We start from the raw sequence: 25,757 nt of genomic DNA on the forward strand, positions 1-25,757 counted from the left end.
TTCCAAGCTACCTCAGCAGACGATGGTCTTTCAAGTGTTTTATGAGTCTCAACAGTTTCTATTTAAGGGGGAAAGGATGCAGTCTGGAGAAATGGCCCCACTGGCATTATGGTTGGCCCGGGTTTCTATTTAAAACGGAACTAAAATCTACTGGGTTTCTATCGACTACTAAAAACCACATTAGGACAAAGAATTATTCTCCATCCTAGAAGAGAGGGCGGCAAATGCGGAGTCAGGAGAGGACTGGAGAATGGGAAGTCTGAGGTACGCAGCCAGGTATGGAAAGCTTGGAGTGAAAGCAGCCCCGAGCGGGCAGGGGGAAAGGGACCCTTTTTCGACCCTCTAACAGTTCTAGGTCGTCATCTCCTGCCCCGGTCAGTCGCCTCGATTCAGCGCCCGAACTTGGAGTTCTCTCTCCTTGACCGGGTACTTCCCTTTGCCTAAGGGTTCTCCTCTCATGCCCAAACCTCTTTCCTCAGAGCTCGTGTTCTGTCTTCGGCCTCCCTCACGTCAGAGGCCTTAGAGCCCTACTCAGTCCCACCTCGCAGCACACACTGGGGCCCTCGCCCCTGTCCCGCAGCCTTATCCCCGCACGCAGCCTTCGCCCCGCCCCTTAGCGGGGGGGGGGCCTTAGCGCGCCGCCCCGCCCACATTGGGGGCGTGCCCTTAGCCGTCTTCGTTTGGCGCCAAACCCATAAGAGATTCGACGACTCGGTTGTCGGCCGCGGCGTTCTGGGTCCTAGTTAGAACCCTGGACTGGACCGGAAAGCCTGAGTGGGAATCGTAAGGGTTTCACCTTGAAAATCTCGGGGAGACCGTGGGCTCGAGTGGGGGGTGAGTGGTGAAAAGAGGAAGCGCGGGAAAAGCTGAGGGAAAACTCGAAGCGTTGAGAAAGCGCTTCCTCTCCGTGCCCTTCTGTGGTCATTTTTGGTCATTGTTGGACTTGGCCTGGTGACTGTCGCCTTCCACCCCGGCCCTGAGGCGTATAGGGATTTCGAGACATTCCCTGTCCCTGGAAATAAGTCCGACCTGAGTTTTGAAGGCCTCCCCGCCTCATGAGGAAACTGGGGCCTGGATAATGTAGGCCTCAGGGCGCTGACTGAACCTGAGAGCCCACGGGCTGACCGCCTTCACCTTCCCCTGCCGCCCCCCAGTTCCCCGAAACCCCTTCCCTTGCCGCCTCCCAGTCCCCTGAAACCCCTTCCCCTGCTGCCCCCCAGTCCCCCGAAACCCCTTCCTCTGCCGCCCTCGGTCCCTCCAAACCCCTTCACCGGCCGCCCCCAGTCCAAAACCCCTTCCCCTGCCACCCCCAGCCCCCCAAAACCCCTTCTGCCGCCCCCAGTCACCCAAAACCCCTTCCCCTACTGCCCCGTCCCCTGAAACCTCTTCCCCTGCCGCTCCTCAGTCCCCCCAAACCCCTGCCTCTGCCACTCCCGGTCCCCTGAAACCCCTTCCCCTGCTCCCCAGTGCCCTGAAAACCCTTTTTCTTCCATCTCCCCATTCCTTAAAACCCCTTCCCCTGCTGCTCCCCAGCCCCCGGAAACCCCTTCCCCTGCCAACCCCCAGGTCCCCTGAAACCCCTTCCCCTACCACCCTGCCAGCTCCCTGAAACTGAGGCTAGGTGCCCTGCTTCAGATCCTGAGGTCGGGGTGGGCACACTGGTGATCTCAGCAAGGGAAGGCAGATCTGAGTTCATGGCCTGTGGGTCTAACAGACCCTGGCGCAAAAGGAGAGTGGAGTCTGCTAGTAGATTTGCTTTCTCAGTAAGAATAGTCTGGAATTTGAACTAATCATGAATACAACCAAGAGTCGGGCATGGCGGTGCACATCGGTGCACATCTGTAGCCCCAGAAGTGGGGAGGTGGGAGAGGAGAATCAAGAGTTCCAAGCCAGCTTGGGTGAGCTGTGTAAAACACATATACACGCACACAGGCACTCACACAGATGCACCTACCTCAGGAGGCAGAAGCAGGAAATTCGTGGTAAATTCGAAGCCAGTCTATTCTACATCGGTACAGTACTAGCAAAACCGTCTCTCATGACTGAAAAAAGGAACAATATTCCAGAGGAGCCCACTCAGACAGTTCCCTCTTTTTTGTGCCCAACTCTCTGCTGTCTTAGTAGTTTGTTTCCTTTGTGTTGGACTTCAAAACCTGACTTTGGTATTAAATGAGGAAACAGAATAGACCAAGAACAGTATTCATTTTATTTAATGTACACCATCATGTCTACAGCTTCCTGTTTTTTTTTTAAACAACAACAAACCCACAAAAAACCTAACTTGTCATTGGGTATTGTTCTGGCTAGTTTTATATCAACTTGACACCAGCTAGAGTCATCTGAAGGGAGGGAACCTCAATTGAGAAAATGCTCCTGCAAGACCCAGCTGTAGGGCATCGTGGGTGATACTATCCTTGGGATGATGGTCCTAGATTCTATAAGAAATCATGGTGAACAAGCCTTGATGAGCAAGCCAGTAAGCAGTACCCTTCCATGGGCTCTGCATCAGCTCCTGCCTCCAGGTTCGTACCCTGTTTGAGTTCCTGTCCTGATTTCCTTCAATGATGGACTAAAACCCTAATTCAGACAGGTATTTACCATATTTTTACAAAATTATTAAAGTAGGAAGTACTGTGGAATATATAGTTTTATGAAGCAAAGATACAATTTACCTGTTAACCAATTCACAACCAGCAATTGAGAATGTATTTATCAGGTATGGGAAAAATAAAATCCTTTACCGAGGTTACGGTAAATTTGACATGCTAGGAAAGATGCAAAGAAGAGTGATATGAAGATCTTAGAGTGTTGCAATTAACAAGTCTAACATTCAAAAGAACAATAAAGCTATTTTCGTTTGTAATAATTGCATGATAGGAAATCAGAAAGTGATAGAAACTAGCCTTATGTGTGGTGGTACATGACTAACCCAGTACTTGGGAGGTAGAGAAAAGAAGATCAGCAGTTCAAGGTCCTCTTTTTTTAAAAAAAAAATACTTATTTATTTATTGTGTATACAATATTCTGAATGTCAGAAGAAGGCACCTCCTTACAGATGGTTGTGAGCCACTATGTGGTTGCCGGGAATTGAACTCAGGACATTTGGAAGAGCAGGCAATGCTCTTAACCACTGAGCCATCTCTCCAGCCCCCTCAAGGTCCTCTTTAGCTACAACTTGAGGCCAGCCTGAACTACATGAGACATTGTCTCAAAAAGACAAGCAAAAAAGGTGAGGATGATTACGTATAGGAAATAATACCACTAGTCCAGCAGAAAGATTGAACAGCCACTTTTTTGAATGCAAAATGTTCTGGTTCTTCCTGCTCTTTGGTGACTTTGAAATTATACAAGAGAATTTTTACTGTACAAACTGTGACTGCTGTTCTGGCTGTGTTGTTTTGTTTGAAACAAGCTAAAGTCCTCTAGGAAGAGGGAACCCCAAGGAATTGCCTTTATCAGACGACCTGTGGACCAGTCTGGAACATTTTCTTGATTCATGGTTGATGAGGAAAGGCATAACCCACTGTGGGCATGCTATTTGGGTAGGTGGTCTTAAATTATATAAGCAAGTAGATTGAGTCAGGCAGTGGTGGTGGCACATTCTTTTAATCCCAGCACTCAGGAGGCAGGCAGGCAGGCCTCTCTGAGTTCAAGGTCAGCCTGGTCTACAGAGCGAGTTCCAAGACAGCCAGGGCTACACAGAGAAATCCAAAACGAAAAATAGAAAAAACAAACACCACCACCAAGAAAGGAAGGAAGGAAAGGCAGACTGAGCAAGCCATGGAGAACTAACTAGTAAGCAGCTTTCTTCTGTAGCTGCTGCTTTAGATCCTGCCTCCAGGCTCCTACCTTGAGTTCCTCCTTTGGCTTCCCTCAGGGATGGACTATGATTGGGGTGTATAAACCCTTTACTACCCAAGTTGCTTTTGATTTTATCCATGTTTTTTTTATCACAACAATAGAAAGCAAATTAGGAAAACTACATCTTAAATAATATTTCTTATTTTCCCAGAATTGATTATTTTTCTGCTGCTTCCCTTTCAACATGAAAGAGGATCAAGTTGTGCAGGAGGAATCGAGATTCCAAGATGACGAGGTATTATTAGAATGTTGAAAGTTATGGCAATGTTCAGTCTTTCTGCAAAAATCAAATTTCATGGTTTTTAGCTACTGTTTTTAGGAACTAAAAGTAGAAAACATGAATGTGTAATAATTTCTTTGGCACAGGGTGCTAAGTTTAGCTACTTAGCAACTGGTATGAAAGTTTTTGTTGTTTGTTTTGCAATAGAAGAACTCCAACTCAATACTTCTTTCTGGTAGGCAAATGCTCTTCGATTGGTTACATCTCCAGCCCCAAATTAAAGTAGCTTAAAGGAACTTACTGCTACCTATTCACGCTGGTCCTGAAAAAGGATATCAAGATTTGTATTAAATAAAATAGGTCAAATGGGGCCTGGAGAGATAGTTCAATAGTTAGGCTGGCTACTCTTCTAGAGGACCAGGTTTTGATTCTCAGCACCCATATTGGTCTGTTTTCTAAATATGTAACAACATGTTGGAAAAAGTGATCAATCCTACTTCAGTGTTTAGATAAGTGAATCAGAATTAGTCACTCCCAAAAATGTGAAACATTTATTTAGATGTGACTGTCTAAAATTCATTCTTTGTTTCATTTCATTTAGGAATCTTTGTTTCAAGATATTGACCTGTTACAGAAACATGGAATTGTGAGTAACATTTCATTTTTGTTTTTTTTTTTTTTTTAAAAAAATGTGTAGCCCAGGCTGGCCTCGAACTCGTGGTCCTCCTGCCTCTGCCTCCTTCAGCAAATCCTACCGGCGTGTGCCACCACTACCGGCTGTGAGTAACATTTCAGTACTGTATGTTCCATTTTCTCAGGGTTGTCCTGACCAACCCTGGATAATTCTTTATTGTGTGGTGAAGGGGAGCTGTCTGTCTTCAGTTGTTCAGCAACATGCTTGGTGTTCCAGAACAATTTAATCCCAGTATCTGAGAACTGACCCCCAGGAGCCAGGAGATTGAAGCAAAGAAGCAGTCAAATCTAGAGTTGTACTAACATAAATAAGGGGAACATACTAACAGAAGTGTAGTTCTGGATGGCAGCAAGCCCAAGCAGATCCCCACAAGTTGAGTTAGGATATATTGGCTAACATAAAAGTAACTTCATCAAAGCTAGAATAAGCCTGGTTGATCTTAAGCTAATATCAAAGCAACACACTCCAGACCTGGTAGTAATAAAACTGTACATACCACTCTAGTGGTTTGTCTGTTTATAATATGCTTGGAAATTGTATAGGGGGAAAAAAATCCCAAACCAACCAACTAGTACAATCGTGGAGTTACAACTCACAAATATCTATAGTCACATCAAACTGAATTCATACACCTGGCCTCTACTCATGCATTTAATGCCAGTAGTACTCCTCTGCCTATGACAACCAGAAATGTCTCTAGACACTGTTGAGGATTCCCAGTGATTAAAAACTGATTCACTGATGTTTGGAGCATCTCTAAGCAATCACCACCACCACTTGTCTCTCTAGATTTAACATTAGATAGATAATGCTTTTATTTACAGAAAATTCTATTTGTCCAATAACCAGGGTAAATCATGGTGGCAGAAATGTAGACTGTCAAAGTCTGTGGATATCAACAGCAATCATTTGGTGTTAAAAGTTTGCTGAGGTTGTCTTTTGAAATCTTAATATTAATCTCTTTCCATCAATTTTAGAAAATAGAAGCAGAAGAAAATCCCAGTCTTTTTGTGATGTAGTTATTTGTGTTTTTCAGGAGCAGAAGGAAAAAAAAAACAACTTTGAAAAATGTAGAGAACATATTGGTAATGAAGTTCTGTAGAAGGAAGGAGCTGAACTGAGGGGGTGAATATGTGATAAATTTGCTAGCTTTTCCACCAACAGACTTTTCTTTTTAATTTTTTGCTACATTGCCATGGTCTCACTAACATTCTTGGGAAAATCGGGGCACAGCCAGAACATTTGGCAACCTGCTGGGTATGTTCTACTCTGATATTTCCAGAACATTTGGCTAGGTAGTGGGTGGGCTCCACCTGGTTGCTTGTGTAAAATTAGCATCATGATGGAAGGAGATGGACACGAAGCTCATGATATAGTAGAGGAGCCTTTTAGGCTGGCATTTTATCAATCTGCTACACCCATTCTTTCATTTCAGAATATGGCTGATATTAAGAAACTGAAGTCTGTAGGAATCTGTACCATTAAAGGGATACAAATGACAACAAGAAGAGCCCTCTGCAATGTCAAAGGACTCTCAGAAGCCAAAGTGGACAAGATTAAAGAGGCAGCCAACAAACTTATTGTAAGCCAAGTTCATTTTTTGCTGTTTTAGTCTACAGAGTTGCCTTTGTAGACTTTCTCATGAACATTAGAAACTACAGTAGGAACTTTAAGTTCTTGTATATAGACACAGTATATTATAGTCCCCATGTTATCTGCTTATTACTTCAATCCCAAAGCCACAATTAGTTTCTGGAAGACTGAGGTGAGCATGAATACACCTAGAACATAATCTGGCCCTGAGTTCCATTGCTAGAACACACATGATAAAAATAGGAATGTACTCTATAACATACATACAGTTAAAGTTTAAAATCTAAAAAGAAAACCTGTTTTTTGTTTTGTTTGTTTTGTTTTAAGATACTTGGAATACCACTGAAGGCAATTATTTTACCAAAACTTTTCTTTATGTTTCTCTAATTTTTAGTTCCTCTGCCATTTATTTTTAGCTGTCCCCTCCTTAGTTTGGTCTCATCTTCTCAAATATGCCTATAGCTTCTCTGAAGCTCAGACTTAAAGAATTTTCTCTTTCCTGGGAAGACACTTAGGAAGACAGCCCTGGATCAGAAAAAGACTAACATCAGCTAGGGTCTATGTGTGTGCAGCTGAAATAGATATAACCATGAATATGTCCACTGAGGTAGCTGAATTCATAACCCGTACCTTCCAGTGGAACCATGAACTGCAAACAGTCAGGCTGTCAGGGAAAGGCATATAGCCTTAGATTTAAACTCTCCTATAGAGTTTTGGGTATCATCAGAGTACCCCGATTTTTAGTCTATAAATAGAAATGTACAGAAAAGTAGTCACCAAGTATCCCTCTCTACAGAAGATCAAGACTTTTTTATTTCTCATGTACCTGTGTGGGGAGGGAGGGAGAATCTCATGACCAGAAGAGGCTGTCTTGTAGAGGACCCAGTGACCATGGTACTCATAGACCCACTAAGGCAATGTATACAGAAGTCACTTCCTCAACTGCCAGAGTATCTAGAAAGTCTTACAGTAGTGCACAGATTTTGGCAAACTACTACTTTCTAGCGACACATATTTTTGTTTGTTTGTTTTTTGAGACAGAGTTTCACTGTGTAGCCCCTGGTTGTCTTGAAACTTGCTCTGTAGACCAAACCTGACCTCAAACCCTCAAACTCACAGAGCTCTACCTGCCTCTGCCTCCCAAGTGCTGGGATTAAAGGCATGCACCATCACCACCCAATTTATTTTATTTATTTATTTGGTTGGTTGGTTGGTTGGTTGGTTTGGTTTTTTAATACAGGGTTTCTCTGTGCAGCCCTGACTGCCCTGGAGCTCACTTTGTAGACCAGGCTGGTCTCAAACCCTCAAATTCACAGAGATCCACTTGCCTCTACCTGAGATTAAAGATGTGTGCTACCTAGTTGCTCCTACACATCTTTTTTAAAAAAATTGTCTGTGTCTGTGTGTGTTATGTATGGGGGTAAGACTTGCAACTATGGCACACATGTGGAAGTCGGAGAACAACTTTGTGGAGTTGGCTCTCTACTTTGACTGTTAATTGGGTTTTGGGATTGAACTAAGGTCAAAAAGCTATCGCTTTTACCCACTGAGTCATTTTACCATGCATGCTCCATAGTCTTCTTATCTTTGGACACTAAATCTCATTATTTTGTATGTGTGTGCAGGTGTGCATGTATATGTGTGCACATGTGTGGAAACCTCAGATATCATTCCTCGGGCACCATTTACCTTTGGGGGAGCTGTTCTCTCACTGTCCTAGAATTCATGAAGTTGACTAGGCTGGCTGGCCAGTGAGATCCAAGGATCCACCTTGTCTGTCTTTTTCTTGCTGATATCACACTTGCATTACTTCCTATTTTCTTTACTTGAGTTCCGGAGACTGAACTTAAGTCCTTGTGCTTGCAAAGTAAAAATTTACTGACTGAACTCTCTCTCTTTAGCCTCTAAATCTCATATTCATGTGTGGTATATATACATGTTTTGTGTGCATATTCAAGTGCCTGTGCTAGTGCACGCAGAAGCATCCTATGTCTTCCTCTATTACTCTCTGCCTTGTTCTTTTTAAAAATGATTTATTTATTTTTATTTTATATGCATTGGTATTTTGTCTGCATGCATGTCTGTGTGATGGTGTCAGATCACTTGGAGGTAGAGTTGCAGACAGTTGTAAGCTGCCACATGGATACTGGTAATTGAAACAAAGTCTTCCAGAAAAACAACTGGTGCTCTTAACTGCTTAGCTATCTCTCAAGCCCCTCCACCTTGTTTTTGAGACAAGGTTTCTAGCAGAACCCGAGGCTTGGTTTTGACTAGGCTGTCTGGCCAGTGAGCTCCTGGGAGCCACCTCGCTCCATGCCCCAGGGCTAGGGTTTCAAGCACAAACAACCATACCAAGCTTTTTACATAGCTGCCCTGGATTTGAACTTCAGTTTTCTTGCCTGCCTAACAAGTGTTCTTACTCAGCCATAAATTTTATTATTCAAGGAAAAACAAAAGAACACCTTTTCTTCATCCAGATCTTGTCCTTTTTTAACTGAAGCTAGGTCTGGGCTTACTCTTCCCTCCCTCATGTTTAAGAACCACTGGAACAACAAAGAAACATAATTAGCTGCATTAGAGTCCATTTTCACTGTTCATCACTACATCAGCTGTAGCTTGTTAATTCAGCAAATGAGTGATACATCTGCCATGTAAAGACATTGTCACATGAGCGGACACTACTATTTCTGGGATCCTTAAAATGTCTAGAGCTGGGGGGAGGTGATGCTATTGAATGAGATCAACTGCATCATCAGTAAAATACTATTCTGTTTTGTGCCATGAATGTATTTCATTTATTCTGCATGACTATCCTCTAAAGAAACAGTATTTTTACCCATTCTAGACTCAAAAAATGGATTCTGGAATTGTGCCAGATACCCCTATGTCATGCTACCTAATAAGAATGTCAGCTGATTGGACTGGAGAGGTGGCTCAGTGGTTAAGGACACTGACTGTTCTTCTAGAGGACCTGGGTTCAATTCCCAGCACCCACATGGCAACTCACAACTGTCTGTAACTCCAAGATTAGACAAACATGCAGGCAAAACACCAATGCATACAAAATTAAAAATAAATAAATTAATTAATTTTAAAAAAAGAATGTGAGATGACTCTAAGGTCTCTTTTTCCCCTAGGGCCTTTTTTAAAAAAAGATTTTTATTTTATATGTATGAGTGTTTTGCATGTATGTATGTACACTATATGTATGCAGTGTCCATAAAAAATAGAGAAGGGCATTGGATCCTCTGGAACCGAAGTCCAGTTGTGAGCCACCATGTGGATGCTAGGAACTGAACCCAGGTCCTTTACAAGAGCACTTTACTAGATTTTAACTACTGAGTCATATCCCTAACCCCAAGCCTGTGTTTTTGCCCATTTTCTGATACAGTCTTCAAAAGGAGCATACACAGATGATGAGCTTGATAACTGAGCATGTAGTGCTGGGAAGTAGTTGCCATTCCAATCATCTTACACTGTTTTTTAACCTGTCCGTTGTCTTTCTCTAGGAACCAGGATTCCTAACTGCATTTGAGTACAGCGAAAAGAGGAAGATGGTTTTCCATATCACCACTGGGAGTCAGGAATTTGAGTGTGTATCTCAATTTTTATTACCACTAAGTACAACCTTTGGAGTCCATTTTTCTTTTCCTCTTTCTCATCATGATTTCCAGTCTTGTGGGTAAAAGTAGCTTCCTACTTTGAAGGAGTTTGTAATGTTTGTTCCAAGGTGAATGTGAAGCAAATTCCAGGCTGGTTGTAGGAACAGTTTACATTTTTTCCGAGGTATTCATGATCATAAATAATTTGTAATTTAGCCTTTATTTGTAACATGAAGGGGCCTGTTTGTTGGGAGTTTTTCTGTTCCGCCCCCTCCAGATGTTTAGTCCCAGAGAAAAATCACACTGAGATCTCTATAAGTTATAATGCTGATTGGCCCTTTAGGTCAGGCTACTTATTAGCTAACTCTTTCATCTTGATTAACTCATTTTTCTGATCTATGGTAGCCATGTGGCTCAGTACCTTTTCCAGCTGGCAGATCACATCCTGTTGCTTCAGTGATCTGGGCAGGAGTGGGAGGAATCAACTTCCTCCTCCCCAGAATTCTCCTGCTCTCCTTGTATCATTTCCACTTCCTATCTGGTTCCCCGCCTACACCTCCTGCGTGGCCAATCAATGTTTATTTAAAACATGATTGACAAAATACAAACAATTCTCCCATACCATTTATTTATCTATGACTTGAAATATCAGCTTATATTTCATTACTTTTCATCTCCCTTGCTGAAGAAAATTTCATTTCCTACTTTGTGTTTACTTAAATCAGCTGTTAGATTGAATATTTTAGAAGAAACAATGTAGGACTTATTCCTCAGCAAGGGTGGTTCTAGTATCCCTTTTCATTTACTCTTATGTTTTCTGACATGTATTGTTAATTTCCTGAAATTGATTATGAGTTTTTCCCCCAAATATTTCATATATACATATATATATATATATATATATATTTGTTTATTTATTTATTTTGACTGTCTCATTGGATTATCCAGGCTGATGTTAAATATGGGCGCTCAAGTGAACTTCCTGCTTCCAAACAGTCAGGGCCACTGAGCCCAGCTTTATTATTTTTATTTATAATAGTTAATTATCCTGGGTGGTGATGGTGAACTTTTTTTTTTCTGATGGTGAACTTTTTATCCCAGCACTTGGGAGGCAGAGGCAGGTGGAACTCTGTGAGCTCAAGGCCAGCATAGTCTACAGAACAAGTTCCAGGACAATGAGAATTAAAAAACCCTATCTCAAAAAAAAAAAAAAGTTACTTTATAGATTTTTCTCCAAGGATGGCGTCTAGGTTTTAGGTCTGAAGACCAGGAAAATATAGATCACAAATAAGGGACTTGCAGGAGGAGTAGATTTAGGACCAAAGACTGAAGTCTATGAAGTCTAAGCTACTAATTAGACCCAAATGAATGCTAAGCTAAATACACAGCCAAGACTCTTTTTTTCTCTCTCTTTCTTTTCCTTTTGAGATGGGGTTTCTCTGTGTAGCCCTGGCTGTCCTGAAACTTACTCTGTAGATCAGCATGGCCTCATACTCACAGAGATCCACCTGCCTCTGCCTCCTGAGTGCTGAGTTTAAAGGTGTGAGCCACCACTACCTGGCCCAGGACTCTCATTTTTTAATACCATCACCACTATTATACCTAAAACTAGTAATTGTCATCAGTTAGCTTCCCAGAGAGCTCATGGATGTCGTGTGTGTGTGAGTGTGTGTGTGTGTGTGTATGTGTGTGTCTAGGGTCTTAACATTTTCCAGGGTGACTTAAACTTGTTATCTTTCTGCTTCAGCCTCCCAAATGCTGAAATTACAGACTATGCATTATCATACCTAGCTATTTATCTAATTATTAACTAGTAATATCTTCCCAAGGGCTAGATGTATTCAATTCTTGGTGACCCAAGAAAGCAAGATTTTTTTCTTACAGTACATATCTTTTTTAAGTCTAATAATCATGGAAGTGTAGTGAGATTTAGACATTCATAAATGTTTAGTTAGTATTCATAAACTTAGTTGTCAACTTCAAAACTACAGATCTAATACCACAACTTTCCAAGAGCTATTCTATTATTTTCAGGAAGCCAAATTTTCCCATACTTTGAAAGCTCCCAAACACCAAATAGTAATATGTAGTAGGTTTGATTTGTATCTGTTTAAATCTTTTTAGATTTAAAATATTACTCTTCTGCACCTAATTCTAAATGTTCCCACACTTTACAAAAGAATTTTTTTTTCTTTTTTCTTTTTGGTTTTTCGAGACAGGGTTTACTCTGTGTAACAGCGCTAGCTGTCCTGGAACTAACTCTTGTAGACCAGGCTGGCCTCAAACTCACAAAGACCCACCTGCCTCTGCCACCCAAGTGCTGGGATTAAAGGCATGTATCATCACTACTGGGCTAGGAAGTCATTTTTTTTTTTAATCTCAAATAATTTAGGCTGGTTTCACAGGTAAGTCTTAGGATTACTTCTTTAGCTTCTCAAGATTGCATAAATGCTAGAAATTTTGACTGATATTTTCCAGAACTATACATTTTCAGGGTGACTCTTCTCAAGATGAAGAGTAGCATGGAAATTCTTTAATAGTCACCTGACTTATAAGATTTCTCAAGGGTTTGCACTCCTCATGGGATGATTTTGTAGTCAATGTCCTTCTCAGATTATACATGCCAGTGTCTTACTTATTTTGTTTTATGTGTGTATTTAGCCCATGGATGCCAGAAAAGTTATTGTATCTCCTGGAACTGGAGTTACAGATGGTTGTGAGTCACCATGTGGGTACTAGGAACCAAACTCAGCCTTCTACAAAAGCAGCAAGTACTCGTAACCACTGATCCATCTCTCTAACCCCTTTTCTTTTCTTAATTGAAGTCAGCAGAGCCCTCAAAATGCTTCAATTTGCATTTAAATTGCTGTCTTACTTAGGCAAATAATCTATTCCCTTAAGACTTTGTCTAATTTGTGATTGCATTCCCCAAAGACATGCTAATAGAAATGACAAAGGCTTTTTAAGTGCTCCTACCAGGTCTCAGCACAATAACACATACTTACAGCATTTAATGAATGGATGAATGAGATCATAATTTCTTTAGTTCTTCTCATAGTAAGAACATTAAATGCACTAAAACATTGTGTTACCAATTAAACATACGCTGTCAAAACCTGGCAGATTTCTTCTAACTGCTAACATTGTATATACTATCTGTGTTAGAGTTTCCATTGCTAACATAAAACTCCATGACCCAAAGTAACTTGGGAAAAAGAGAGTTTATTTCGTCTTACAACTCTCCTCACTCCTTTCTCTTTGACTTTTTGAAGTAGGGTCTCTCTGTGTAGCTCTGCTGTTCTAGAACTCATTCTGTAGACCATGTTAGCATTGTTCTCACAGAGATCCACCTGACTCTGCCTCTCCTGTGCTAGTATTAAAGGTGGACCCACATTAATCATTTATCAAGAAAATGCCCTCTAGACTTGCCTACAGGCCAATCTGATGGAGACATTTTTTTCTGTTAAGATTTCCTCTTTCAGGGCTGGAGAGATGGCTCAGGGGTTAAGAATATTGCCTGCTCTTCCAAAGGTCCTGAGTTCAATTCTCAGCAACCACATGATGGCTGACAACCATCTGTAATGAGGTCTAGTGCCCTCTTCTGACCTGGAGGCATACACGCAGACAGAATATTGTTTACATAATAAATAAATAAATATTAAAAAAAAGATTTCCTCTTTCCCAATATGTCTGGGCTTGTTTCAAGATGACAAAAAACAAGCATACTATCTTTGAATATTTTCTTCCCTGACAGGGTCTGCCTAAAATTTGGTTTTATGTGAGATAAACCAACAATGGCAATCACTGGATTCTCTTAATTTCTGTTTTTCACATGTTCCTGAGCATATTAAAAATTAAAGCATGGTGGTGCATGCCTTTAACTCAAGCACTTAGGAGGCAGAGGCAGGTGGATTTCTGTGAGTTTGTGTCCAGCTTGGGCTACATAGGGAGTTCCAGGCCAGCCTGGTTTATATAGAGAGATGTGCCTGAAAAAATTTGAATATTCAGTTAACTATTCATATAACTTTTAGAAACATTATCTATGCACAGTTTGAGAAATTTGATTAATAACAAGACCGTTGCATATGTGTAGTTCAGGCTTTCTTAGTATATGCAAGACCCTGGTTCAATTCCTAGCACCACAAAATAAACACTTTTTTCATTTCCTTTTTTTTCTTTCTTTTTTTTGTGTGTTTTGTTTTGTTTTGTGGTTCTTTTGTTTTGTTTTTTGAGATAGGGTTTCCCTGTGTAGCCCTGACTGTCCTCAAATCAACACTGTAGACCATGCTGGCCTCAAACTCATAGAGATCCTCCTGCCTTAGCCTCCCTAGTGCTGGGATTAAGGCATGCACCACCACCATCCAGTTTAACAAATCTTTTAATTCCAATGAAGAGCAATGGACATAAAGCCTTATGGACACATTTACTATTGATACTCAGAAATAAAAATTACTTTATCTTCTTGCTAATCCACAATAGAACCTGTGACTTAAACAGTATCATTTCTTCCAACTATGAATTCCCATTCTTGTTGTATTTATAGATGATATGTTACTAATGATACAAACTTCATCTCCTTTTTTTTGTTTTTTATTTTTTATTTTTTGAGACAGGGTCTCTATCTACACAGTTCTGGCTGTCCTGAACTCACTCAATAGACCAAACTGACCTAGAACTCACAGAGGTCCCCCTGCCTCTGCCTCCTGAGTTCTGGGAATTAAAGGCTTGCGCTGCCACACCTAATGCATCTTTTTTTATTTTTTTATCTGTATTTATACTCTGTCACCAATACTTTATATTTGTTTCCAGTAAATTACTAGGAGGTGGCATTGAAAGTATGGCAATTACAGAAGCTTTTGGAGGTAGGTAGAACCTTAATAGTTTTATATAAAATGACATTTGTTAATATATGGATAAATATATAATTAAAAAATAAATAATAAACACATTCCTACTTGAGAATATTTGATGAAGTATCAATTATAATACAGGACTATTCCAAGTTAAAATAAAAACATATACTAACAGCATATTTCTTATTGACATTTTCTTCCTGTTATCTCTGATTGCTATAGAAAAAAATTGATTTTTTTTTCTCTTATTCTCTCAAAAGGTAATTCAATAATAAGGTTGATCTTTTGTTTAGGCAATCCGTATTGCATGAATATAGAGAATAAATTTCTTTTCAGTTTATAGCATGTGTGTGTGTGTGTGTGTGTGTGTGTGTGTGTGTGTGTGTTTGTGTGTACAGTGTCTTGTTGTATGGCCCTGACTGGCCTGGGACTCACAAAGAACTACCTGCTTCTGCCTCCCAACTACTAATACTAAAGGCCAGCACTACCATACCTAGCCTATATGCTATATTTTTATAATTAATTCGTGTATAGCTGTTTTATGTGCTGAATCTGACAATCCAATATTTGTACTTAGAGAACTAAATGTGGACTGGAGAGATTGCTCAGAGGTTAAGAGCACTGGCTGCTCTTCCAGAGGTTCTGAGTTCAATTCCCAGCAACCACATAGTAGCTAACAACCATCTATAATGAGATTTGATGCCCTCTTCTAGTGTGCAAGCATACATGCAGACAGAACACTGTTTACTTAATTTTAATATTTTTTTTAAAAAAGAGAGAACTAAATGTTTTGTTATTATTTCTGTTGACTTGAAGTAAATCTGATTTTCATTTCTGTTGATTCAATCTTAGCAATTTCTCCTCTTATATATTATTTACGAGCTTTTTAAAAATTTAAACTGAGAGTTCAGTGGACCTAAATGATTAGGGAAGTTTTCCTTCAGAGAACATTTGCTTCTGCTGGTAACTAGGGATGTCGCTATTCGAGATCACATCAGCTTTTCCTTGAGAAAAGAGCCTGGCTGTCCTCTCTGTGGTCAGGTCTGAAACTTTCATTTGTGTGGCTAGTCCTACAGAAAATTTGCTTTAAATTAACTTTAACCTAAACAGTACTTATGTTGAGGGGGTGAATTTGTTTTGTCTCCCACTACTGGTATTCATACATGCAGCATCTTTTCGTGATAGGAGGTCCTTTAAGAGTGAGATTTGACAGTTAGAAAGCAGTGAGGTTCTTCTGTGGAGGGGAATACTGGAAGGGGAATTCGGGTCCTTGGGCATTTTAGACAAGTGCTATATCACTAAGCAACATTCCTAACCCAAATGCAGTGTTAGTTTTATTTGTTTAGTGAAAATATATAAATAGTAACTGTACTTTTCTAAAAGTTCCTTTTTCTAAATTTCACAGAATTTCGTACTGGAAAAACTCAGCTATCTCATACCCTCTGTGGTAAGAACACATACAACATAACAGTGGTAGTCAGAATGTTCACTTAGTAGATCTCTACTGCATCTTACATGACCTTATGCAATTGAACCAAATGTCCAAGGAAACAAAAGCTCAAGAGGTTAAGTAGACAGCCCATTGTTGCATGGATAGTTTTGGAATGTGTGTGTTTGAGGTACTGTTGTCAGTGCTTCACTATGAACACCTGCATGAAGGTGCAGAGAAAGTAAATGGCTTATGGTGAATTGGCAGGAGCGGCACCCAGTTTATCAAATTCTTCCTGTCCATCTTTTTTGTCTTTTTAAAAAACATAACAATGACATAAAATTTATTAAATACTAGAATACTTTACTGCCTATGGGTGTATTCTGTCCAAAAAGAAGCATAAAATTAAATTTGAAGCCCAAGCAGTATGACTCAGTGGATAAAGGCACTTGCCTCTAAACCTAAGAAACTTGAGTTTGATCCCTAGAACCCACATGGTAGTAGGAGAGAGCCGACTCCCACAGTTGCCCTCTGACCTTCACAAACCTGCCATTGCATCATGTGCCCCTAAACGAAATAAATGAATAAATATAATTTGGGGTCTTTATTTGTTTGTTTTGAGGCAGGGCTCACTATATAGTTCTGGGTGGATGAAACTTGCTGTATAGACCAGGCTGGCCTTAAACCACAGAGATCTGCCTGTCTCTGCCTCTCAAGTGCCGGGATTAAATGCATGTACCACTACACCTGACAAATATAAATTTCTTTTTTTTATGTTTATTTATCTTTTATGTGCATTGGTGTGAAGGTATCAGATCCCCTGGAGCTGGATTTTCAGACAGTTGTGAGCAGCCATGTGCTGAGAATTGAACCCGGGTCCTCTGGAAGAGCAATCAGTGCTCTTAACCGCTGAGCCATTTCTCCAGCCCCAAATATAAATTTCTTGAAAAGTAAATATATAATTTTTTCTAAAACAAAATAAACAAGAAATTCCTTATTTACAAATATTCTATTTGTATTTCTTTTACTTAAATAAATGGAACATAGAAAAGTAGTTAAAAGGGGGTTCTGAAGCCGGATGGTTTAATCCCAGCACTTGGAAGGCAGAGATAGGAGAATCTCTGTGAGTTCGAGGCCAGCCTGGTCTACAAGAGCTAGTTCCAGGACAGACTCCAAAACTACAGAGAAACCCTGTCTCGAAAAAACAAAAAGAAGGGGAGGGGGTTCTGATATGCACCTTAATACATGTGAACATGCATACACACATGCTAACACAACACACAAACACACAGAAAAAAAGTGAAAAGGGGGCCAATATTCTAGAATCAAAATATCTTGTTTCTATCACTGATAGCTGTATGAGTGTGGGCAAGTTACTTTACCCCTTTAATTGTCCTCGTAGCAGAACTGAAATAATAGTGCCAAATCTTGGGGGAGTTTTGAAAAGTAAATGAAATAGTGTATACGCCTACTATGAAGTAATTCTTTATGTTAGCTATCGTAATACAATACATACGAGTTGGAGATGTAGCTTGGTTGATACTAAGTCTAGCATACATGAAGCCCTGGGCTTAATCCCTAGCTCTGGTATAAATCAGCTTGGAGAGGTGGATCAGATTCCAAAGTCATCCTTGGCAATACAGTAAGCTGGATGCCAATCTGGGATACATGAGAACCTACCTTTTTTAAAAAGTAAATGCTTGGCCTGGGGAAATGACTCAGTTGAACAAAGTGCTTGCTGTATAATTATGAGGACCTAGGTTTGCATCTGTAACACTTTTGTAAAAAGCTGGGTACTGCACCACACGCCTATAATCACTGTTCTGGGGAGCCTGAGACAGGAAGATTCCTGGGCCTTGCTGCCTAGCAAGTCTATCACAATAAGTTTCATATTCAGTAAGAGATGCTGTCTCACAAACAGTGGACATACATGTGCTCATACACAGGAACAATTCACATGCCACAGTATACATATGTATGCATGCAAAGTACATGCATTTAAATATGGACAGTAATTGAAAGATAACTAAATTTAACAATTATATCTGTGATAATTATGAAAATAAAATTACTGGGGCTGGAGAGATGACTCAGAGGTTAAGAGCATTGCCTGCTCTTCCAAAGGTCCTGAGTTTCAATTCCCAGCAACCACATGGTGGCTCACAACCATCTGTAATGAGGTCTGGTGCCCTCTTCTGGCCTGCAGGCATATACACAGACAGAATATTGTATACATAATAAATAAATAAATAAATATTTTTAAAAGATTAAAAAAAGAAAATAAAATTACTAACATTTAAATTCTAATTCTGTTTATTTAAGAAAATTGGTTTTGACAAACATTGTGAGAGAGATTAAAATTCTTAGTTAAATTATTATTATCCTTGCAGAGTACTTATTTACCATTGGTTACTGTGGTGGAACTACAGCAATCTTTTTAGAAGCCAAAGGGTCTTTGTTCTTTGCTAAGTTTATAAAATTGCAGCCAGTGTAAACTTAAGGTTAACTTATGTATTTGTTTTCGCAAAGTTTATTCATTCATGTTAATATTAATTTTTAATTGTTTCCTAGTGACAGCGCAACTTCCAGGAGCAGGCGGCTACTCAGGAGGAAAGATTATCTTCATTGATACAGAAAATACTTTGTAACCCTTTTATTTAAACAAATCCTGAGGCAGTGTGGTAGAGCAATATTATTACAAAAGAGAATGTGTCTTAATATATTGTTTTCATAATGATCCTAGTAACCAACAATAATGACAAAAGTCAAGGGGACAGCAGTGCTGACCAAATGCTCACATCACTGCTTGATTTATTTCTCTATGTGATTTGATGCAAAATGACAAAACAAATACATGAGGTGAAATTGTATCTTAATCATTTTTAAAGCTTCATATCCAAAGATTTTGCCTCAAGTAGAGTGAAAGACTTGAGGAGCTTAAATATATTGAAGGAAAGAAAGGATCAAAGCTTGTGATTGTGTCACAGAGGGTATAGCAATTTAATTGATATAAAAGTATTCCAGAAAGGTGATTTGGGTCAAAGACATGAAGAACTTTGAAATCAGATGGTGAATGTCAATTAGATATTTTTATTTCAGAAATCTCAGAAAATGGGAATGTTGTCTAGGTTGGAAGCAATACGCACAAAAAGAAGCTGGGTATGGTGGTGGATGTCTTTAACCCCAGCACTCAGGAGGCAGAAGCAGGTTGATCTCTGTGAGTTTAAGGCCAGCTTGGTACATAGTAAATTCCAGGACAGTCAGGACTGTTACATAGAGAAACCCTGTCCCTAAAAATAAGCAAATAAATGAAAGGGAAAAAAAAACAAAAAGAAAAGGACAAGACAGGAAACATTACTAAGGGAAACTGCAGATAAAGGAGATTGGCCTGAGAGCTACCGAGTCTCATCTAGGCAGGGAGCAGAATGGTACTGAAGACAACTGATGTTTCTTGGCAGAGTGTTGAACATGAGGGACAAGAGAATGTACAGATAACTGTGGAAAATTCTGAGGAAAGGATGGAGTCAGAGATGTGGATGAATTAACTAAAGAGAGGGTAGAGAGAACTTGTAACTTTGACATGTGCTTGTATTTATGAAGAGGACTAAAATGAAGAATGTACAGTCATAGAAAGTAAGAGGAAGTCTGGCTGTGGAAGGCAAGCAAATTTCAAGTGTGAAGAAGAGAAGAGAACAAATGAGAAAGATCACTGGAGTTGGGAATTAGTTCCAGGGAACATTTGCAGTGGCGTCTGGGGTGATGGAAATCTCAAGGAAACAGCAAGCGAGGGAGACAATGTGTAATTGGACTTACACAGTGGTTTGAGGAAGTACCAGGTTCAGAAGATGTAAGAGCTGCACAGGTTCATTAAATGAAGCTCGGCCGGCTTCACCAGGCTTATTTCTCAGCAGAATTAGAGGCAAAGAGATGAGAATATTCCAGTTTAATCCCATCTTGTTACACATATTAAAAACTGGAAAACATACATTAACATTCTTTAGATTATGAAGGTTTTTGTGTTGTCATCAAGGCCTCTTACATACCCAGAGCATCTTTCTTTTGGTTTCCTGAAGCACCTTCTTAAGCACTGCTTTCAGAAAGGTGATCAAGATAGTAAAAAGAGATCTAACATGTTTGAAATGCCTTTTGCTTTGCTCTCTTTTGACTGTTGGCTTGTTTGGTCAGAGAGAAATCCACATGTTGCATTCTACAGGGGATTTGCACCCTCTCTTCCCGTGTCATAGTCTTACTGAATCATACAAATTGTTAAGCCTCTCATATCAAGGCCTGCTCCTTCTGATTTTCTGTAATTACCCAATTCAGAAAATCTTGTCCTTCCTGAACTATTGTAGAATTTTTTTTATCAAAAATACTCCTATGGGAGAAAAATAAGCCAAGAACTGTTTTCATAATGCTGAGAAATCTGGGCATGAGACGTCTCTGAAGGAACCTTCTGACTTGGGAAAGGAGGAATAGATGTTTAGAACTGCAGCACGAGGGGCTCAGCTGGAGTTCCACTAATTTCGGGAAGAATTGACTAACGGTGCTCCTCAAAAGGGAGGATTGACTCTTGCAGATTAGCAATCTGGACTTTATCAAAACAGGAAGAAAATAGTTGAGAGCAAAGGGAAAGTCAGGAGGGAAATCTCTCATGTTTTTCTCTTGGGGTCTTTCAACGTATACTACTGTTTCTTGATATTTTTCTTCTTACATTTATATTTTGTCTTTGTAAGTTTTAAACTTCCTAGGACATAGATTCTTATAATGCTCTGCACTGATAATGGGTTAATAGGTCATTAGTTCCATGTGGTAATCAGTAAATACTTAGATTCATTTGTATTTTCCCTCAGTGTTTGTTTGGGATTTTGTTTTGTTTAATTTTGTTTGTTTTTGTTTTTTAAGACAGAGTTTCTCTGTGTTGCTCTGGCCGTTCTGAAACTCATTTTGTAAAAATCAGAGATCCACCTGCTTCTTTTTTTTAATAATTTATTCATTTTTACTTTATGTTCATTGGTGTTTTGCTTGCGTGTATGTCTGTGTAAGGGTGTTGAATGCCCTGGAACTGGAGCTACAGACAGTTGTGAGCTGCCATGGGGGTGCTGGTACTTGAACCCAGGTCCTCTGGAAGAGCAACCAGTGCTCTTAACCACTGAACCATCTCTCCAGCCCTTCCACCTGCTTCTTCCTCCCGAGTACAGGGATTAAAGGTGTGCACCACCACCACCCAGCTTTATTTTATTTTATTTTTTATTTATGATTTTTCAATACCGAGTCTCTCTGCATAGCCTTGGCTGTCCTGGAATTCACTCTGTAGACCAGGCTGACCTCAAACTCACAGAGGCTATCTGCCCCTGCCTCCTAAATGCTGGGATTAAAGATGTGCAACACCACCACATGGCAATAGTTGATGTTTTATAAGCAGTGCACATAAAAGTGAAATGAAACTACAGACATGCATTTTTTGTTTCTTCATTCCACTTGTAACACTGTTAGTGTCACTAAAGGCCAGAGAATAAAGTGTTGATTAAATCTTCTCTGTAGTTTACCTGTTAGTGATTATTAGCATCTCCCATTTGCGGGTATACAGGAATGTACTAGTTTCCGAAAACTACCAACTTCTTTAGAAGGTGTATAAAAGTCAAAAACAAAAACCTGTTTAATCAAATCAGATCCCTTTTAGACTCTTGAGGTTACTTTCTGACCCTTTATATCACCAAATTTATAATTATTTTGCCATACATTATTAGTGCAATGTTAGACTACTTCATTCTGAGCCAATGAAGAATTTGAAGTGACTTGAATTATAACTCAGTGACATTACTGTTCTAGAATAAGTCTATTTTTATAGAACTCTGAACAAAAGAGACTTACGAACCTTAGTTTCTAATTTTCCTTTTAACTATTTTGCTGCATAATCCTAAATTATTTGCCAAAACTATTTGTCAGTGTCCTTATAAAATAAGGAATCACAACTAGCTTCTAAACTTATTTTAAAACTTTATATTTAATTTCTGCTTTACCATTATGTGTGACCTCCTACCATCACCTAAGGTATTTAGAAACACTTAATAGAAAGAGGCTATGGGAGTCCTGGAGTGATCGCTAGCATCCAGACTGCCTCTGTGGACACACTGTTATGTCTCAGTTGTTTTATTTGCTCACAGTGCTACCTTTTCTTTGGAATTGGTTTATTGGATCCTTAATCTTGCCACACTCCAGCCGTCCAGATCGCCTTCGTGACATTGCTGATCGCTTTAATGTAGACCACGATGCAGTACTGGACAATGTACTCTATGCCCGTGCCTATACTAGTAAGAACCCTGTACAGTTACATTTTAAGCTTGGATTATGGAAAGGTGACAACACTAATTTGCCATCTGATGATACATTTTCACCTGTTTTCATTAGGTTTTCTGCAAATTAGTCCATAAATAGAGTTTACCACTGAACTAAAGCCACCCAGAGCAACATTTTGTTTGTTTGTTTGTTTGTTTGTTGTTTTTTGCTAAGCTACTATTTGCCACAGTGCTCAAACAAAATTTGCAGTCCTTACTTAGTAAAGTATAATTGGGAGGAAAGAAGAACTCTATCTGCCTGTTTCCCAAACACAAACATGAGCTTAACTTAGCCTCTGCTTCTGGCTTTTGTAACATTTTCTGTGTTTCCCATCAGGTGAACATCAGATGGAGCTACTTGATTATGTAGCAGCCAAGTTTCATGAAGAAGCTGGCATTTTCAAACTATTGGTACAAGCTTTTAAATAATGTTCACTAGCAGAGCTTTTTACCATATTTTATTCTGTATAAACAAGCATCTTCCTTCTATTTTAAAATGCATATTTGGTTTTATGTTACTCCTGTGCAGATCATTGACTCAATAATGGCACTTTTTCGAGTGGATTTCAGTGGCCGTGGGGAATTGGCTGAACGGCAGCAAAAATTGGCCCAGATGTTGTCACGACTCCAAAAAATCTCAGAAGGTAGATCTTTAAAATAAAGTGGTTATGTCACATAACTTCTATTGACTATGTTTGTAATTGTGTGTTTTGCAGAGAATCTCAGAAGGATGTCAGAAGCATAACATTTTTAATTACTTTGATAATCTAAATGATTATTTAAACTAAAACTAATTCTGATATAAATAACAATAGTGATTAATTTAAGTATTTTTCTCCTTTCATTTATTTATTTATTTTTATTTAATGTGCATTGATGTTTTGCCTGCATATATGTCTGTGTGAGGGTGTCAGATCTTGGAGTTACAGACAGCTGTGAGCTGCCACGTGGGTACTGGTAATTGAACTCAGGTGTTCTGGAAGAGCAGTCAGTGCTCTTAATCGCTGAGCCATCTCTCCAGCCCTTAAGTTTTTTTGCTTTGTTTGTTTTTTGTTGGTTTGGTTGGTTTGGTTTTTTGAGACAGGTATTCTCTGAAGTTTTGGAGCCTGTCCTGGAACTAGCTCTTGTAGACCAGGCTAACCTCAAATTCATGGAGATCCACCTGCTTCTGCCTCCTAAGTGTTGGGATTAAAGGTGTGTGCCACCACTAACTGGCCTTGGTTTTTTTGTTTGTTTGTTTTGTTTTGTTTGTTGTTTTGAGACAGGTTTTCTCTGTTAGCTTTGGAGCCTGTCCTGGATGGAACTCACTCTGTAGACCAGGCTGGCCTCAAACTCACATGGATTCACCTACCTCTGCCTACTGAGTGCTGGGATTAAAGGCATGAGCCACCACTGCTCGGAAGTATTTTTTATTATTAATGAAAAATAGGAAGCTAGGCATGGTAACACATGCCTTTAATCCTAGGACTCTGGGAGACAGAAGCAGGCAGATCTCTGAGTTCGAGGCCAGCCTAGTCTACATAGTGAGTTCCAGGCCAGTAAGCTCTACATAGAGAAATCTTGTCTTGAAAAAAAAATTCCAACTGAGGTTGATTTTAAACTGGGCAGTGGTGGCTCACTTTTAATACCAGCATGGAGGAGGCAGAGGTAGATGGATCTCTGAGTTTGAGGCCAGCCTGATCTGCAAAGTGAGTTCCAGGACAGCTAGAAACAAGAGCTTGTTTAAAAAATAAACTCAATGGTGCAAGATTCCTAAACCAAAATCTACTTTTTGTCTTGTTTTTCAAGATAGTGTTTCTCTGTGTAGACCTTCCTATCATGGAACTCGATCTGTAGATCAGCCTGGCCTTGAATTTACAGAGATCTGATTGCCTCTGCCTCCTGAGTGTCGGGATTAAAGGTGTGGACCACCACCACCTGACCTAAACTGAAATCTAAACAATGAACTTTGTATTTTTTACTGCCCTTCTCTTAGTGTCTTAATTTTATTTTTATGCAGAATATAATGTTGCTGTTTTTGTGACCAATCAAATGACTGCGGATCCAGGAGCAACTATGACGTAAGCCCCTGTATTGTATTTTGCAGAGATTACTATCAAAAGGTTAGAGTATAGAATAAAATCACTTAGAAATAACCAACCTTACCTAGGTGTGATATCTCATGCATGTAATCCTGGCACTTAGGCGATGAAGGCATGAGGATGGTGAACTCAAAATCAGATTGGGCTCTGTTGTGGAGCCCCGTCTCAAAACAACAATAATAATCAGCCTTGATAAGGGCATAGTGTATCTCAGATCACTTCATTACACAGTGCACTGTTACTTCCTATAGCATATAATGTTATTCAGAACCTATTTTTTCTGTATTCTTTATAGAATAAAGCACTGTTTTAACAATTTTCATTAGTACTAGGACCCCTGCTTTAGAGAGTATCAAGGGACTTAGGGGCTTGAGAGATGGTTCATCAGTTTAGAACCCATTGCTTTTTCAGAAGACCTAGGTTTGAGTCCCAGCACTGACATGGTAGCTTACAGCTATTCATAATGCCAGTCCCACGTGGTCCAACACCTTCTGACCTCTGCAAGCACCAGGTATGCACATGGTGCCCATACATGCATACATTCAATCAAAACACTTGTACACATAAAATAAATCTTAAAAAAGAAAATGATCTTAGGCAGATAAAGCTTACATTCCAGAAAAAATTGAAAGGCTGCTATACTAAAAAGAAAAATTAGGCTTTTGATTAGATATACAAGAGACATCTTAAAAACACACACAAACACAAGAAAAGTCTGTTACTCATAGAAACAATGTAAGTCACACAAAGCATATTCAGAATTTACTGAAGTATTTGCCCACATGTAAGAGTACAATGGCTCTCTGAAAGATGGCAAGGAATAGCAAAGCAAAGAGAGCTAAAATAAGATTGTGAAAGCTTAAAATTCAAAAGGCTTCTTATCACCATCTAGAATATTTGACTGAACAAGCAGCTGAATAACCCTAAGTTCACAATGACTTTCAAAAGCTTTTCTGTGTTTTATTCAGAAAACTTTAACCAGGAAAATTTGCAGGTTAGCACAATGAGTGCACACACCATTTTCTGAGGTTCCCTAATGGGTATTGTTTCATTGCAATACACACTCTCTCCCTCCCTCCCTCTGTCCCT

At 39.6% G+C, this 25,757-nt stretch overlaps 1 protein-coding gene across 4 annotated transcripts in view; it reads left to right on the forward strand.

Moving 5' to 3' along the window:
- Positions 1–669: 669 nt before the first annotated feature.
- Positions 670–25,757, forward strand: part of Dmc1 (DNA meiotic recombinase 1) — a 41,321-nt gene continuing 16,233 nt past the window's right edge. Inside the window, exons 1-12 of one of the 4 annotated variants that reach the window (XM_087898973.1) lie at positions 670–783; positions 4,013–4,096; positions 4,683–4,727; positions 6,211–6,357; positions 9,878–9,960; positions 14,780–14,832; positions 16,229–16,270; positions 18,824–18,896; positions 22,472–22,563; positions 22,925–22,998; positions 23,117–23,231; positions 24,587–24,647. In XM_087898973.1, the coding sequence (XP_087755099.1) occupies positions 4,046–4,096; positions 4,683–4,727; positions 6,211–6,357; positions 9,878–9,960; positions 14,780–14,832; positions 16,229–16,270; positions 18,824–18,896; positions 22,472–22,563; positions 22,925–22,998; positions 23,117–23,231; positions 24,587–24,647 (836 nt within the window). In that variant the 5' untranslated portion in view covers positions 670–783; positions 4,013–4,045. Of the gene's footprint in view, positions 835–4,012; positions 4,097–4,682; positions 4,728–6,210; positions 6,358–9,877; positions 9,961–14,779; positions 14,833–16,228; positions 16,271–18,823; positions 18,897–22,471; positions 22,564–22,924; positions 22,999–23,116; positions 23,232–24,586; positions 24,648–25,757 lie in introns of all 4 variants that reach the window. The other 3 variants (XM_087898972.1, XM_087898974.1, XM_087898975.1) reach the window with 3 other exon arrangements.

This window comes from Myodes glareolus, chromosome 19, assembly GCF_982192425.1.
Source record: "Myodes glareolus chromosome 19, mMyoGla1.1, whole genome shotgun sequence".
In the NCBI taxonomy this organism is placed as follows: domain Eukaryota; kingdom Metazoa; phylum Chordata; class Mammalia; order Rodentia; family Cricetidae; genus Myodes; species Myodes glareolus.